Raw genomic sequence first — 13,506 nt, forward strand, 5'->3', positions numbered from 1 at the left:
GCACCGCGTGCTTTTCATGCGAATTCATTAGTGCCGTTGATGGTTCTCAGTCTGACTGACATCTTTATTACTAAATCCAAGTGTATAAAATCACCCTGTTACAGTGTCATCATTAAAAAAAAGGAAAAAGGTGGTTACCGTGGAGTATCTGAAACGCGGCCTGTAACAATCTGTATGTAAAGTTGGTTTCCTAATGGCAGTAAAATCAAATGTGCCAACAACTCCACGGCTCCCTGCTGCTAGCTGACAGCATGGTGCAACACGCTAGGGCTAAACATTCAGTTAAACAGTGATTGTGATGAAATGCCATTCTGTACTTAGCAAAGGCAACTGAACAGGTGTAGAGCGCAATCTCTGCAGTTTGCTGGCGCCTCAGTGGGAATGCCACATCCTGTGCGTCTTGTTTCGGGAGGTAAGCAGCCCTGGTAGCAAAACACACTGGCCTTTGCCGCAACTTTGTAGATTTACTGAATGACACCCACGAGCGAGGTATGACCGCAGTTAATCCTGCACCATGTTTTTGGGAAAATATTTAGGGGAGGAGATTTACTTATCAAACTAATTGCAGTTCACACCAGTTAATAGGGAAGGATGCGTTGAGCGGGGAAGCTCATTTGTTTGTGTGTGGGTGTATTTTGGGGGGGGGGGCGGGGGGCATTTTCTCGAGCAGCAATTGATTCCCCAGTGTATTTTAAAAACCCTTTCCATGACCTTTGCTTAATGAAGACAGTGGGATAGATGGGATGATTTTGTTTCCGTTAGAGCGCCCCAATTTAACAGACTTCTTTATGAATCCTGCATTTTGTGAGCATTGTACAGCAAAAAAAAACAATTTGGGAGATGAAGTACCTGTAACTATTACCTGTACAAGTATCATTTTCCTCAATTTGTCACCTCACTACGTTAGAAGGATCACGACAGTGTTTGTAAATAAACCTACCCTCATGTCGGAACTTAGTTTGAAGCTGATGGAGTTCGTTTGTTGCTATTGCACCACATATTCATGTGGTTAGTGGGTTGGTGGCGATGTGGGCAGTTGGGGGGGAGGGAGGTGGAAACTCGGGTATGTGGTGAGCAAAGGAGGAGAGAAGTTTCATTAAAGCTGAGAAAAGTTTACTAAATTGAAAAGCACTATGGTTATCTTATCGCTGTTTCATCCTCTTCCCCCCCCCCCCCCCCCACCCAATCCCCTGTTCCCTCAATTGTGGATATTTTATGGTGTTCAACCTAAACCATTAATATAGCAGTACTCTCTCCACTGGTGGACATAGTGCAAACCTAGTTTCCTAGCAAGTGAAGTGCTTTCATTGATAAAATACAATACAAATTACATTTTACATCAGGAGGATGTCTAAAGGTGCTTGATAACTAACAATGTTGAACCTGCCTGAAAGAAAAAAATCTTTGTCCAGCTGCAAAACTGAATTGGGGGAAAAGGAAGCCCAAAGAGGTTATTTTCTGAGCGTAGTTCATCCTTTTTTTTCAGAAAAACTACAAATAAATTTGGTTAAGAAGGATTTGTTTAGAACCCCTGTCTACTTTGTTCTTGGATTTGGAGGCCAGGACCAACCTCCTTTTAATATTAAAAGGTTACGTTTCATTTTTATCTTAATGCAGAAGAGGAAACTCCACAGTGAGCAAGACCGCAATAGGCAGATCAAGCAACTAACTAAGCAATGCAAATGGGAAGTGAAACTAAACGATTTTCTGCAAAACCCTTATTTCCTTCCCGTGCAATAAAACTCTTGACCCAGACTTCACCCCTAGCTCCCCCCACCCCATCTTCTCTGTTTCTTTTTAAAAATGGGTAACTAGACTTAACATAAACTCACACTTGCATCAACATTCTGGCGGATTGTGCTATGCAGCCGAAAACGATTCCACTTCGTGGACTGGCAGGTATAACAGATAAGGAAGTGGGGACTCTATCATAAGCAATAGGTAATGGGTAAACCATTCAATATTTTGATATCAACCGAAGAGTACTGCATAATTGAAATGCACGGAGTGGGTGGGCAGTGAAAAAGAAGTAGGTGGAACATTGTGTGAAGATGCAAGAGATGAATGCATCGGGATTCATAAGAGTCTATAAACAGTGAGTCACTTAAGGGAATTGGTTTGGGTTGAAGTTTTGTGGGGTGGAGTGGGGGAAAGACTACTGTCTATGTTTTTAGAAGTGTTTCAAATCATGAATTCTTACTTCATTGTCCACTCCACTGAAGTTTGTGTTGTGGTACCCAACCAAGCTTGTAATTCTGTATTTTTTTTAAAAAAAAGACTATGTATTAATCTGCTTCAGATCCCATTTGTGTCACTGGACAGTTTGGTTTGTTGATAACCAGAGGTGAAATGTAACGTCACAGCTATTGATACCAGCTTGCAGTCAATGAATTTGTTATGCAGAATGTGATGCAGAATGATAGGTCTTCTTGAAGGACAGCACTGTAAGGGAGAGAGAGTGAGAATGGTAGGGTGGGGGAGGAACAAAAAGCAAAGAAAACTTCTTTCTACTGCAAGTCAAGGCCATTATGATAATGGGCAGATTGGTCCTAACTGGACAAGCAGCGGGAAGCTTGCCAGACAGTGGATTCAAAGGTGAGCTTTTTTAAAAAAAGGCCATTTGAAACAAAATTAGAAAATTGAAAATGATACGAAAAAGGTATGTATTTTAATATGTTAGTAAAACACTCCCTCCCTGAGACAGTCTGTTAATGACTCCGGACGGACCTGCATGGATTTGCAAATTCTTGCCTTAACGCACCGCCAGTGTCCATCCTGCTATTCAGTCCTCCTCTGGTGTGCATTTGACCTTTTTAATTTATCTCCCTCAAACAATGTGATCTGCTGCAGGTCACCAAATGCGGCTTGTTTTATTGTACTGTTTGAATGGCTATTTCTTGCTGCGAGGGTAAAAGGGCCGTAGCGTGCTTTCAAAGGATTGTGTAGTGCTTGTACACGATGCTGATGAACACTCGCAGCCCGATAACTCTTGTGTGTTGTTTGTTCTCTCTCTCTCTTCATATCTCTTACTGTAGCGTCCAGTCCCAAATTTAACCCTCTACATTCTGACTGAATGTCCCATAATGGGACAGAGGCAGAAATGCTTCATTTTATCAGTAGAGGACCTGCTTTTAAGCACTTCTATATCACTCTCTCACAATTTTTTAAAAAGTTTTTAAAATAGTGTGTTTAAAAAGCTAGAATATTGAGATCCAGCATAAAAATGAGTTTATGTGAGCAGCACTTCCCTCACTCCCCCACTCCCCCCCCCCCCCCCCCCCCACCACCGAAGTAGCTGAGCATATTCCTTTGTCCTCCCGGTTTTTAATCCTCGCCTACAGAGATCTTAGATATAGTTGTAAAATGGTGTTGCTGAAAAGAAAGGCATTGGCCCCTTCACTGCGATGCCTTAATGCAATGATGATATGTTGCTCCAGCAGTTGACAAGCCATTGTATCATTTAGATCCTATAATGACACCTTGTCACACTGAAGTGGTCATGTTTTTCCAAATCATATGTTACAGTGTCGATTCCTGACACACTGTATCATCTAGATGTGCTTTTTCCCTGTTCCATGTTGAATGCAGTTGGTGCCATTTTCCTATTGACTGATCCATATTTTGGCACCTTCTGTGGAGAGTACAATTAGTTCAGGCAGAAAAGTGAATTACAGTGTGTTCTTCAAAGCAGAAACACTAACATTGTAACAGGATTCTTTCACTGGAGCACAAAAGAATTACAGCGATTTACTTTGAAGAACCACTAATCTAAATTCAGAAGAGGCCATTTGTTCAGTTTGTTGAATCTGTTCAAAGTCACTAAACAAAAGAAAAAACATTATATCAGAGTGAGAAGGAAATGTTAAAATCCTTGAGAACTTTTTCAAAATAATGTTCAATTCTGATTTTAAAAAAATAACCTCAGTAACGAGCATGAAAATAGAAGAGAATCAGTTTCATCCCCAGGTGAAAAGCTTTATTTTACGAAATCTCAAATTGCAGATCCCATAATTTTAAAAATAGTTTTCTGGCTAAAGTTGAATTGAGGGTAATTTTTTTAGCATGAATGCTGTTTTATGCATTTTCAAACAGGGCATGAAAAAAAATAAGTCATTCCTGCTGGAAAAAAAGTGCATTGTTGTTTAGAGTTAGTGGCTGGGAAAATTCCTGCATGTTAAACATTTAGATTAATAATGCATGTTTTAAGTGAGGAGTGATGAGAAGGGGGGTGGGGGGGGAGAAAGAGGATTAAAATGATAGGTGCCTTTAAAGTCATTTTCACAATATTAATTCTTTTTGAATTGTATTCAAAAGAAAATGCCAATCTGTTGTAATCGGTGAGCACCACTGCCATTCTCAGTACGTGTGGAATTAGCTTTTGCCTGTGTGCAGGAATTATTGGCTTGCAAGCTTTCACAGCGATCGGATCGCAATTATCCCTTGGAACAATCTTTATTGGACCTGCTGTGCTATCCCCACTTTAGTGCGACTGTTGAGTTTTAACAAGAGAAGCGATTGTATTCCATTGACGAAGTGTTCTTTGCTGTTGGATGAAAACGACCAAAGGAAGGAAGAATGTTTCCTTTCGTTTGTTTTCCTCTCTGTGGACCAGTTGCTGCCTTGCGTCTCTGTGGCTATAGGAGACCCATTGAAGTGCGATGAGCTGAGTGATTTTTTTTACCCCCCCCCCCCTTCTGTTTGGCTTAACAAAGAAGTGGCTAAACTCCCCAGCTGACATGGGTGTATTCAAGTGAGGGTTAGCCCTGAGACCTGAATCAATGACCTCTTGGTCAAGGGGCAAAGCTTGGGGTAGTCGACGGCCCTCGTGGGGGTAGAGGGTGGGCAGGCAACTCGCTAATAATCTGTCGGGGTCACCAAGTTTTCCTGCTTATTTCTTTGATAAGGAGAATAAAATGCTGCTGGGGCCACTGAAGGATCAATTTCAAGCCTCTTACAGAATCTGCAAAGCAGTACATTAGTTAAAGGCTCAGTGTTCTTCTAGGCTTTCCTTACGGGGCATCCTTACGTGCAGTTCAAAAGTGGGGGTTTCTTTTTAAGGTGGAATGAAAGGATATGGGTGGTGCGGTATATCTACTCAGCAGGAAAGGGAGTACGAGGAGAGGGGGGGTCATATAAATTTGCTGTAGAACCTGCTGCATTTTTGTTTGCATTGAATCCATCTCTCTCTTGTTCCATCCCTTTTGTTATGAAATAGTCTCGATGTGTATTTATTTTACTGGAGCTTGGAACAATCAGAACAATTAATTGGTTTAACAAAAAATTCTACAAGGATAGGCAAAGTAGTGTGATGAGGGGGTGGGGGNCAGTAAGGAAGCCATAATATTGTATTCATACTGGTTTATCTCCTTTTTTTATACAAAAAACCCAGTGAGCTTTCTGTGTTACTAATATCTGGCACTGTAGTTTAACTGCATTAAGTCATTTATTTGACACTGAGAATTCTCAGAAGTTTACTGAAATCTGTTTTCAACAGGTTATCTGTTCTTTCCTCCCTAGCTAATAGAGTATTATGCATTTTCACTCCTTCGGCACAGAAAGGGGTTAAAGTGCCAAGCAAGGGACTGCTCTTTCTGTCCATCGAAAGTGCTGCTCTTGGTATCAGAGGGACATTCTTTTCCAGACTGCACAAGTTAAGGACCTTGCCTGCAACAAATTTTCCTTGCAGCCAGTACTGTTAATGAGAGCAGTAATTAATTGATATCTCTCCCATCCCTTGACTACCACTCAGGGCAAAGAGTGGGGATTAAATTTTTCCCAAGTCAACATTAGAGAGAGCTGAATGTGCATTGACTTACAACAGCCCTGTGAATTCCTCTAATTTAGAATACTTACTCTTCCACTTATTACATTGTAATTACTGCTCTCCAATACATTATGCTCACAGACTTCAGTTGAAAATTATTAGTGCACTCTCCGTCTCTCTCCTTGAAATTCCATGGCACTATTAATGTGGCGCTGGAATATGCACAACTATCTATAAATTCAGTTGTCAGGTGCTAGTTTTTATTCTGGTCTGCAGTTGAATCTAAAATTAGAGGCACTAAAATTCGCATTAACAGTAAGAGCAATGGAATTCTAAAAACTATATTTAACAAAGAAAACCTTTTCTGTCAGATAAAGGCTATTTGGGAGGTTACAATCTTATCCTTTTGTGGATGCAGAATTGACTTCATTCCATTTTGTGCTGTCAATGCAGAATTTGATGTCGCTGTGCGTTGAATGCGTAGTGATCTGGTTATGTTTTTTTTCAAACCGGGGTTAATTTGTGTCAATTGAAAGCAGTATTAAATCAATCTTTGGGGATTTTTTTTTCCGTTTTAATTTTTCTGTCACTAAAATTTTCTATTAGTGTTTTTTAGGCAAACGGCATTTAAATCTTGCACTCTTGGTGTTAACATCAGTAATTGCTTCTCAATTTGCTGCACATATCTGGTCACCCGCATGAAAAGTGAAAAATCTTTAGAATCTGCTGATCTTTCACACAAGTTACCTAGAGTAGGTTACATACAACTAAGACTCCAAACAAAGTACTTTATTAAACTGTCGCTAATTGACTCTGGTGGACTTTGTTACCAGTCGGAGAATTTGATCAAATGATCTTAAATGATCTTGTGAAGGGAAACAGTAGTCTGTTTTAAAGTAGACGTCTTTCTTCCTTTCCCCCCACCCCCTCCCTTACCAGTTCTGTTTACCACCTGTCTTGAGCTTTGATAAACCTCTGTCGTGCCCTTATGCTGATTATGTTCGTGTAGAACAACTTGTATTGACTAACGAATGAATGATGCCTGGTCCCTTGCCTTTCAGAAAGGCCCTAAAGAATGTTGTTTTTAATTCAATGCTTCCCACAGGCTTCTCTGCAGAATGTCAGCCAAGGATCGACACATTGATTCGAGCTGCTCATCATACATTAAGACGGAGCCGTCCAGCCCTGCCTCACTGACAGATAGTATCAATCACCACAGTCCAGGTGGCTCATCCGACGCCAGTGGGAGCTACAGCTCCACTATGAATGGACACCAGAATGGTCTGGACTCTCCCCCACTCTACACCACAACGGTGGGCCTCGGCAATAATGGCAGCTCCCGTAAACGGTACGATGACTGTTCGAGCACTATAGCCGAAGACTCGCAGACCAAGTGCGAGTACATGTTGAACTCCATGCCCAAAAGGTTGTGTTTGGTCTGCGGTGACATAGCATCAGGGTATCATTATGGTGTCGCTTCCTGTGAGGCCTGCAAAGCATTCTTCAAGCGCACTATACAAGGTAAATTACTCTTTTCTTATATTACCCCTTCTCTCCTTCCCTCCCTCCCCTGTTCCTAAAGATAAAATGTGCAGCATCACAACATAACAGTCTTCCAGTACATTGTCGGTAAATAGGCACTTACTTTGTACAGTTTCTGAATAAAAAGAAACTTTATTGATGTGTGCTTAATACTGTTAATTTCAAGCAGATGTTAGCAAGTAAAACAGTGAATCAAACATGTTCTTAGCTTAAAAAATCCTAACACAAATCAAAAGTCAGTCTCAAAGACCTTTTACAGGTGACTTGGGAACCCTCAAACTGCTAACCTTCTGTGAAGAATGGTCAGTCCTCTTTTCCGTCAGTCATTCCTACTACAGAATTTTTTTAGGGACCAGCTGATTGGTTTTAACTGGATTCCCGAGAAATGACAAAAGCCACTTTACACATTTCCTGCTTGTTTCAGGACAAAGCCTCGCATTTTTTAAAAAATGGATGCAAAACAATAACTTTTCTTCACCGGCTGTAGTGTGTCAGGATCACTTCAATAGTGTGAGGACAAAGGTGATTTAACTCCTCTTTGGCCCTTGTTTTGTGATGACATTTAACATAGATAGTTTACCCCATCAAGCATTTTTAACATGCTGAGGTTTCTAGTAACTTGAAAGTAGTTAAACTTATTATTCCAAACGAACGAAGGACTGGGCTTTAATGGAAATCTCCTCTTCTGTGCTAGAATGCTGAAAAGTTTTAACAAACCAAGTTGGAAAATACCTTGTGGGCAGTAATTAAAGAAATGCTAAAATATTTAAGTTTCTCAGTAACTTCCGCAAAGGATATTTCCTTCCCCCAAATTTCCCCACAAACGATGAGGTGATGTATGTGCAAAGTGACACTAGAGACCATGATTACTTCCTGGTAGAAATGAATCAGCCAAATGGTTCAGTTGTTCACTTCTTTTTTTACAAGGCATCTGTGTAAATGATGAGACCAAACAATCTTCAAAAGAACCCAAATATATCAGCGAAACTAAGCTTTGAGCAGTTTACATATAGCTTGTGTCATCTGACAGTAGCATGTAGAGAATCATTTCATTAGGAACAGAGAGATACAATAGTGACTTCTCTTTGGCTTTGAGGTATGGTTCCTTATCTCAAATCATGATTACATTTAAGATCCCTGGTCTTTTACAGTGTCTATTTTCAAGGCTGCAGTTACATACGTCCATAACATGCTGTGGCAAAGAGGAACATCACAGAAACATTGCAACGAAAACTCATCCTCCAGTGTCGCCTGAATCTATTAAATTAGCCAGATTTGTGATTGTGAATTACCATTCAATGGCTAAGAGCATCTACATGTAATTAGGTTAGAATGGATTCAGGATTTAGTCACTGATTTTGTTCAATAATTCCGACCTCCAACAGCTTTAGTGGCTTTTTGTTTTGCTTAACTCTATTGGCTGTTAGCTGCGCAATCATTGCTATATATGCTACATTATGCAGATCCCCCACCCACCTCCCGTATGTATTTACGTGGCCCCGAAGGCCCTTTTATACCAAGTTTCAGCACGTTCCTCAACTGTAGATGTTTCCCTAAATGAACCCCAGTAGAATTTGCTCATTTTTTAATATCTCCATCAAGCAAATCTAGAAAAAGCAGCCACTGGACCATATGTTCAAGATCTCTGCTGGCCAAACAAAGGTAGTTTAGATTTTTAATAAGTACATAAGTGGGTTTGGTTTTAAGTGCTCCTCCATGTGTGTGCTCGGCGAGGGTGTGTAACTCACTGCCGGAATTGTTAAATATTTGTTTTTCTTCCGAAATCGATGATTCACGTGCGAGATTCAAACGAAAGGCGCAAATTTAATTTTGTAACATTCTCTCCGGTGACGTCGCAAACCACACTCGAAAACATTCCTTTTCCAAGGTCTTCTGCTTAACAAGCATTTTTTTTGCATTGAGTGAGAAGTTTTCAGTATTTAAGTCTCTTAGTGCTCCACTAATCTGTTATTTAATGAGGAAGCATGGGCGCAGAGAAGGGTAGTCAATATAAATCAGTGTTTACAAAGTGTGATTAACTCTGAAATATTTCATCAGCGCTGCTGTCCCAGGTGGATGCGGTGCTAATTACAGGGAGTTGCATATGTTTCTAGGGGAATGTGATGGACCCTGAGTGCTGCTAACATGAAGTATCAAGGTTACAATTATGCTCACTGCCAACCTGCCTTGTCTCCACTAGCAATTTATGCACTCTGTGCACTGACCCTCCTCTCCAGAGGACAATAAACAAAATGCATTTTCATTAAGACACTAATGTATTTAACCACAGAGGGCCATGGAAAAGGAAAGGGGGAGGGAGAAGAGGACAGCCAAGGTAGGGGAGGCTTGGGACTGGTTTAGCGAATTGAAAAAGACTTGGGTCAGTTTTCTGCGTAACAAGAGTTGGTCTTATCAAAATCCTTCTGGTCTTTTTTTTCCCCCCTTGTTTTGCTCTAGGTAACATCGAGTACAGCTGTCCAGCGACAAATGAATGTGAAATTACAAAGCGCAGACGCAAATCTTGCCAGGCTTGTCGTTTCATGAAATGCCTAAAAGTAGGCATGCTGAAAGAAGGTAAGAGACTTTGTGCTTTATTATATCTTCTGAACCTTTATATAAAAGTCTTTCCTTCTGCAGACGATTGTTCTAGAAAGGGAAGGAAAGGGACTTGGATAAAGATTACAGGTTTGTATCGCTGACCTTCCACCGTCTTCTTAACCGTCCTTTTCGTTTCAATCTGTTTCACGTAAACCCCAACTCACAGACGTGCACAAAATCTTGATGTCTGGGGAAAAAAAATGTTTAATGAAATGCGTGACAGGTAAGCATGGTATTATTTATTTTAACATTTGCACCTAGCTGACATCAGAAGGTCTAACCTATTTTATTTCCGAACCTTTTAATGCATTTAAAATGACTTATTTGAGAGAGTCATGGTGTTGATACATTGAAGGCAGAAATGTATTATACAGCCCTTAAATACAAATTATTCTCATTGTAGCCTGCAGTGAGATCAGTGATTTGCCTAAAAGTCTTGTTTATTTCAGCAGCGGGAATTTCTGAAAGCCATGCATTTGATTAATTTCTCCGTATATTGCCAAATGTAAAGAGGGAGTCAGCCTTACCTGAGTAAGTGTTGGGCTGAATGCTTGACTCTCAACGAACAGAGTAGAAAGTTCAGATTCCAAGGTCGCCTGCTGTTTGAACTTTTACTCGCCACCAAAGACTAAATAATTACTTAAATAAATAAATAATAATAAAAATTGGTACTCAATCAACAGACTGTTTGTGGGACACTGCTGTGTGCAATTGGCTGCCGCATTTCACCCGCAAAACATACAGTTCATTCACTACGTTATGTTCTGTGAAGCGCTTTGAGGTGTCTCAAAGATATAAGATGCTATATCAAATGCAAGGATTATTATAATAAGACAGTGTGTGATCAAGCCATTCAGCCTTCGAGGGGTCTGGAAGGCTTTGTTTGCATGGAGGGGAGCTGCTGAAGTCTGGATTACCTTGCTTGAACTGCCACCTCCTCCAAACCAGTCTTAAAAGTCTGATTCCCTGGCAGAGCATCCCATCTTTCCCCAGGGCTGGAGGATGCTTTGATGGCGAGCAGCCAGCAAAAAGAAAGCGTGCAACAAAGTGAAAAATAGCAACTTTAAATTGTTCAGAGCCGGCAAACTGGAAGGTGACTGTTACTTTGTTCAAACTGGACCAATTTGCCCAAGTCCTAAGGAGAGCATTCATTGCACTCCATAATGGGCCTTAAAAGAGAGTGAGAGAATCCTCTTCATCACCTTCTCCTAGACTATTTTAAAACCCACCACAAATCAAATCCATATGACCTACCTTTTCAAATATGGCCTGTCTTTCACAGAATAAATAAATAAGAAATGGAATTAATCCACTTCAGGTAACATATTAGAACAGAAGGGATGGGTCATTTTGCAATATCATTCAATTTTATAAATGCCTCTTTGAAATTTGCAATGGCTGGAATATGTAAAACCATAAAGGCTTTGAGAAGCCGGCAGTTTGAGGGACACAATCCTTGTAATGTCATTATGGTACAGCCACTCTTTACTGTGGTGCTAAACCAAGAGTCCAGTCCCACTGTTTGAATTTCAAAGACATGTTAAGACACTATATCAAATGCAAAGATTATTATTATAAGCGTCAGTTTTGACCAGAGCACTGAAAGTCCGGCTTAAATTATGCTACTGCTGTCAGCCCAACCTCAAAAGCGTTGATACAATGTGAAGCCCTCAGAGATGTTCTCCCGATGTTAAAGGCGCCATAACAATATGCAAAGAGTATTATTATTGCAAACTGACTGTGGGATAGCCGTAGCCAGCCTTATATGTTTTAAAAAAACCTAGGCAGTATCATGTAGCGTCGTTTCGTACTGGTTAAATAGCCCTGGTAATAGGACTGCAGCCCATTCTCAGTCAGTAGAAAAAAAGCAATGTGGAGGATGCTGGCGTGTGAAACCTCACTTTGCAGCTATTTGAGCACAAGAAGCAAAAACTCTGCAAATTCTCCCTCTTTCTCCCCCACTCCACCACATCCATTGCCATAGCCAGCGAGCAATGTGTAGCTGGCGCTTCAACACACAAAGGATACATATAACTAGGACCAGGTGCAGAATGTACCAACATTTTAATATTGTTCATTCAGAGCAAAATAGCGATGTGGCCAATTGTGTTTTTGTTCCAAATAAATGAAAAAATGAGAACCAGAAGCTTGCGTATCCTTAGAAATGCAGGAAGAACTTCCCTCAGCTCCTGTTTCTCCACATCTGCCAAGATTCACCTCTGTTCGGGCAGCATCCATTATGCAGGCGCCTGTTTTAAATGTTTTAACATTTGCTTAGGTGCAAGAGTTTAGATGACAGCCTGGTAATTGATAAGGGAAGTTGGAGACAGGGCTGACGGATGTGGTGCTCAGTTTGATATGGCATCTTTCCCCACGAGCCTTCAGACAAATAGCAGCCTTTTGTTCTACTCCCAGCCACCCATATACACATATATCAACATGGCACTCCCATTTGTTGTGTTGTTGCTGCATTTGATATTGGGATCCTTCCTTGCACTCGGATTGCCATTTCAAATAGGCAATTAGAGGGGGCTGACAATAGAAACCTTGAAAACTCTGTGGCCTCTAATGAACCGCAAATTTGGATGCAGAACATGAAGGCTTCTGAAGTTGGTGTTGCCCTCTGGGAAGATACGTGTCGCTTGGGAGCAATCATACCACTAGGTTACTCCTTTAGCATCTCTGTCTCGCGCATGCTTTTTTTTTACCCATTTTAGACTATTTTAACTTCAGCTTTTTTTTAATGCAACGCGGAAGAGAAGCTGCATTATTTTGTCGTTGCCGAAGACCAGCGCGTGCTGCCCTCGCCGAGCAAGTGTCCGTTCGGCTCCACTGTTTGATCGAAGAAAGAGTTGCATTCCTTTAAATATTTGCCTGGCGCTCGCTCCTCCCTTGCCCCCATCTGCTGTTGGAGAGCAGTTGCGGATCAGCTAGTCTGCAGGTACAGGTTTCATAAGAGGTAACTACAGCCTGGCTGCCAAAAAAACAGCCCACTGAGAGCAGCTGTCTAGCCTCCCCCTCTTGCACTCTACCCTCCATGGGCCCTACAATTCTTCCCGGCTAGAAGCATAAATCATCCTCTTGTCATCGGCTCTTGTTTCTTTTATTCAGCGATGCCCAAATTCATATGGAGCAGTTCGAACATAAATATAGATAATGGCTGAAGCAAAAGATTCTTCTCAGTGTATTTTATCATCCTTTTTTGCAGTAAAACCTCTTAATAAGGTACAGTATCAGAACCGCCAAACCTGTCTGAATAAACGAGCTGCTGTGTTACGTTTGCTAATTTGTAATTTATCTGCTGTTAATAATCCACCTGTAATTCTAGTGTATGTAGATCCCAGTGACTGTTGGTATAAACAACTGCCTTTCCGAGTTGTTTGATACAATTTATGTTTTGAGAGAATTGGTGGGAAGTGCTTCTGTCTGAGGTCAGAGATTTGCCAGTGCTGAGTGCTCGCCCATTTTTTATGCTCTTGTAGTTTGGAGCGTGATGTTACATACATTTGTGCATTAGGGCAGTAAAGATACAGTATTCAAAATGCAGTTATAGTGCAGTTGCTCACATAATGTACCTCAGGTTCCACTTTCAATTGTTGCTG

General features: G+C 41.0%; 1 protein-coding gene across 4 annotated transcripts in view; it reads left to right on the plus strand.

Annotated features, from left to right (window-relative positions):
• esrrga (estrogen-related receptor gamma a) overlaps positions 1 to 13,506 on the plus strand; it is a 183,771-nt gene that overhangs the window by 119,530 nt on the left and 50,735 nt on the right. For all 4 annotated transcript variants that reach the window (XM_007904500.1, XM_042333298.1, XM_007904499.2 and 1 more), the window contains 2 exons: positions 6,870 to 7,285; positions 9,764 to 9,880. In XM_007904500.1, the coding sequence (XP_007902691.1) occupies positions 6,870 to 7,285; positions 9,764 to 9,880 (533 nt within the window). The remainder of the gene's footprint in view (positions 1 to 6,869; positions 7,286 to 9,763; positions 9,881 to 13,506) is intronic.

This window comes from Callorhinchus milii, unplaced genomic scaffold (genome assembly GCF_018977255.1).
Source record: "Callorhinchus milii isolate IMCB2004 unplaced genomic scaffold, IMCB_Cmil_1.0 Scaffold3, whole genome shotgun sequence".
Lineage (NCBI taxonomy): Eukaryota > Metazoa > Chordata > Chondrichthyes > Chimaeriformes > Callorhinchidae > Callorhinchus > Callorhinchus milii.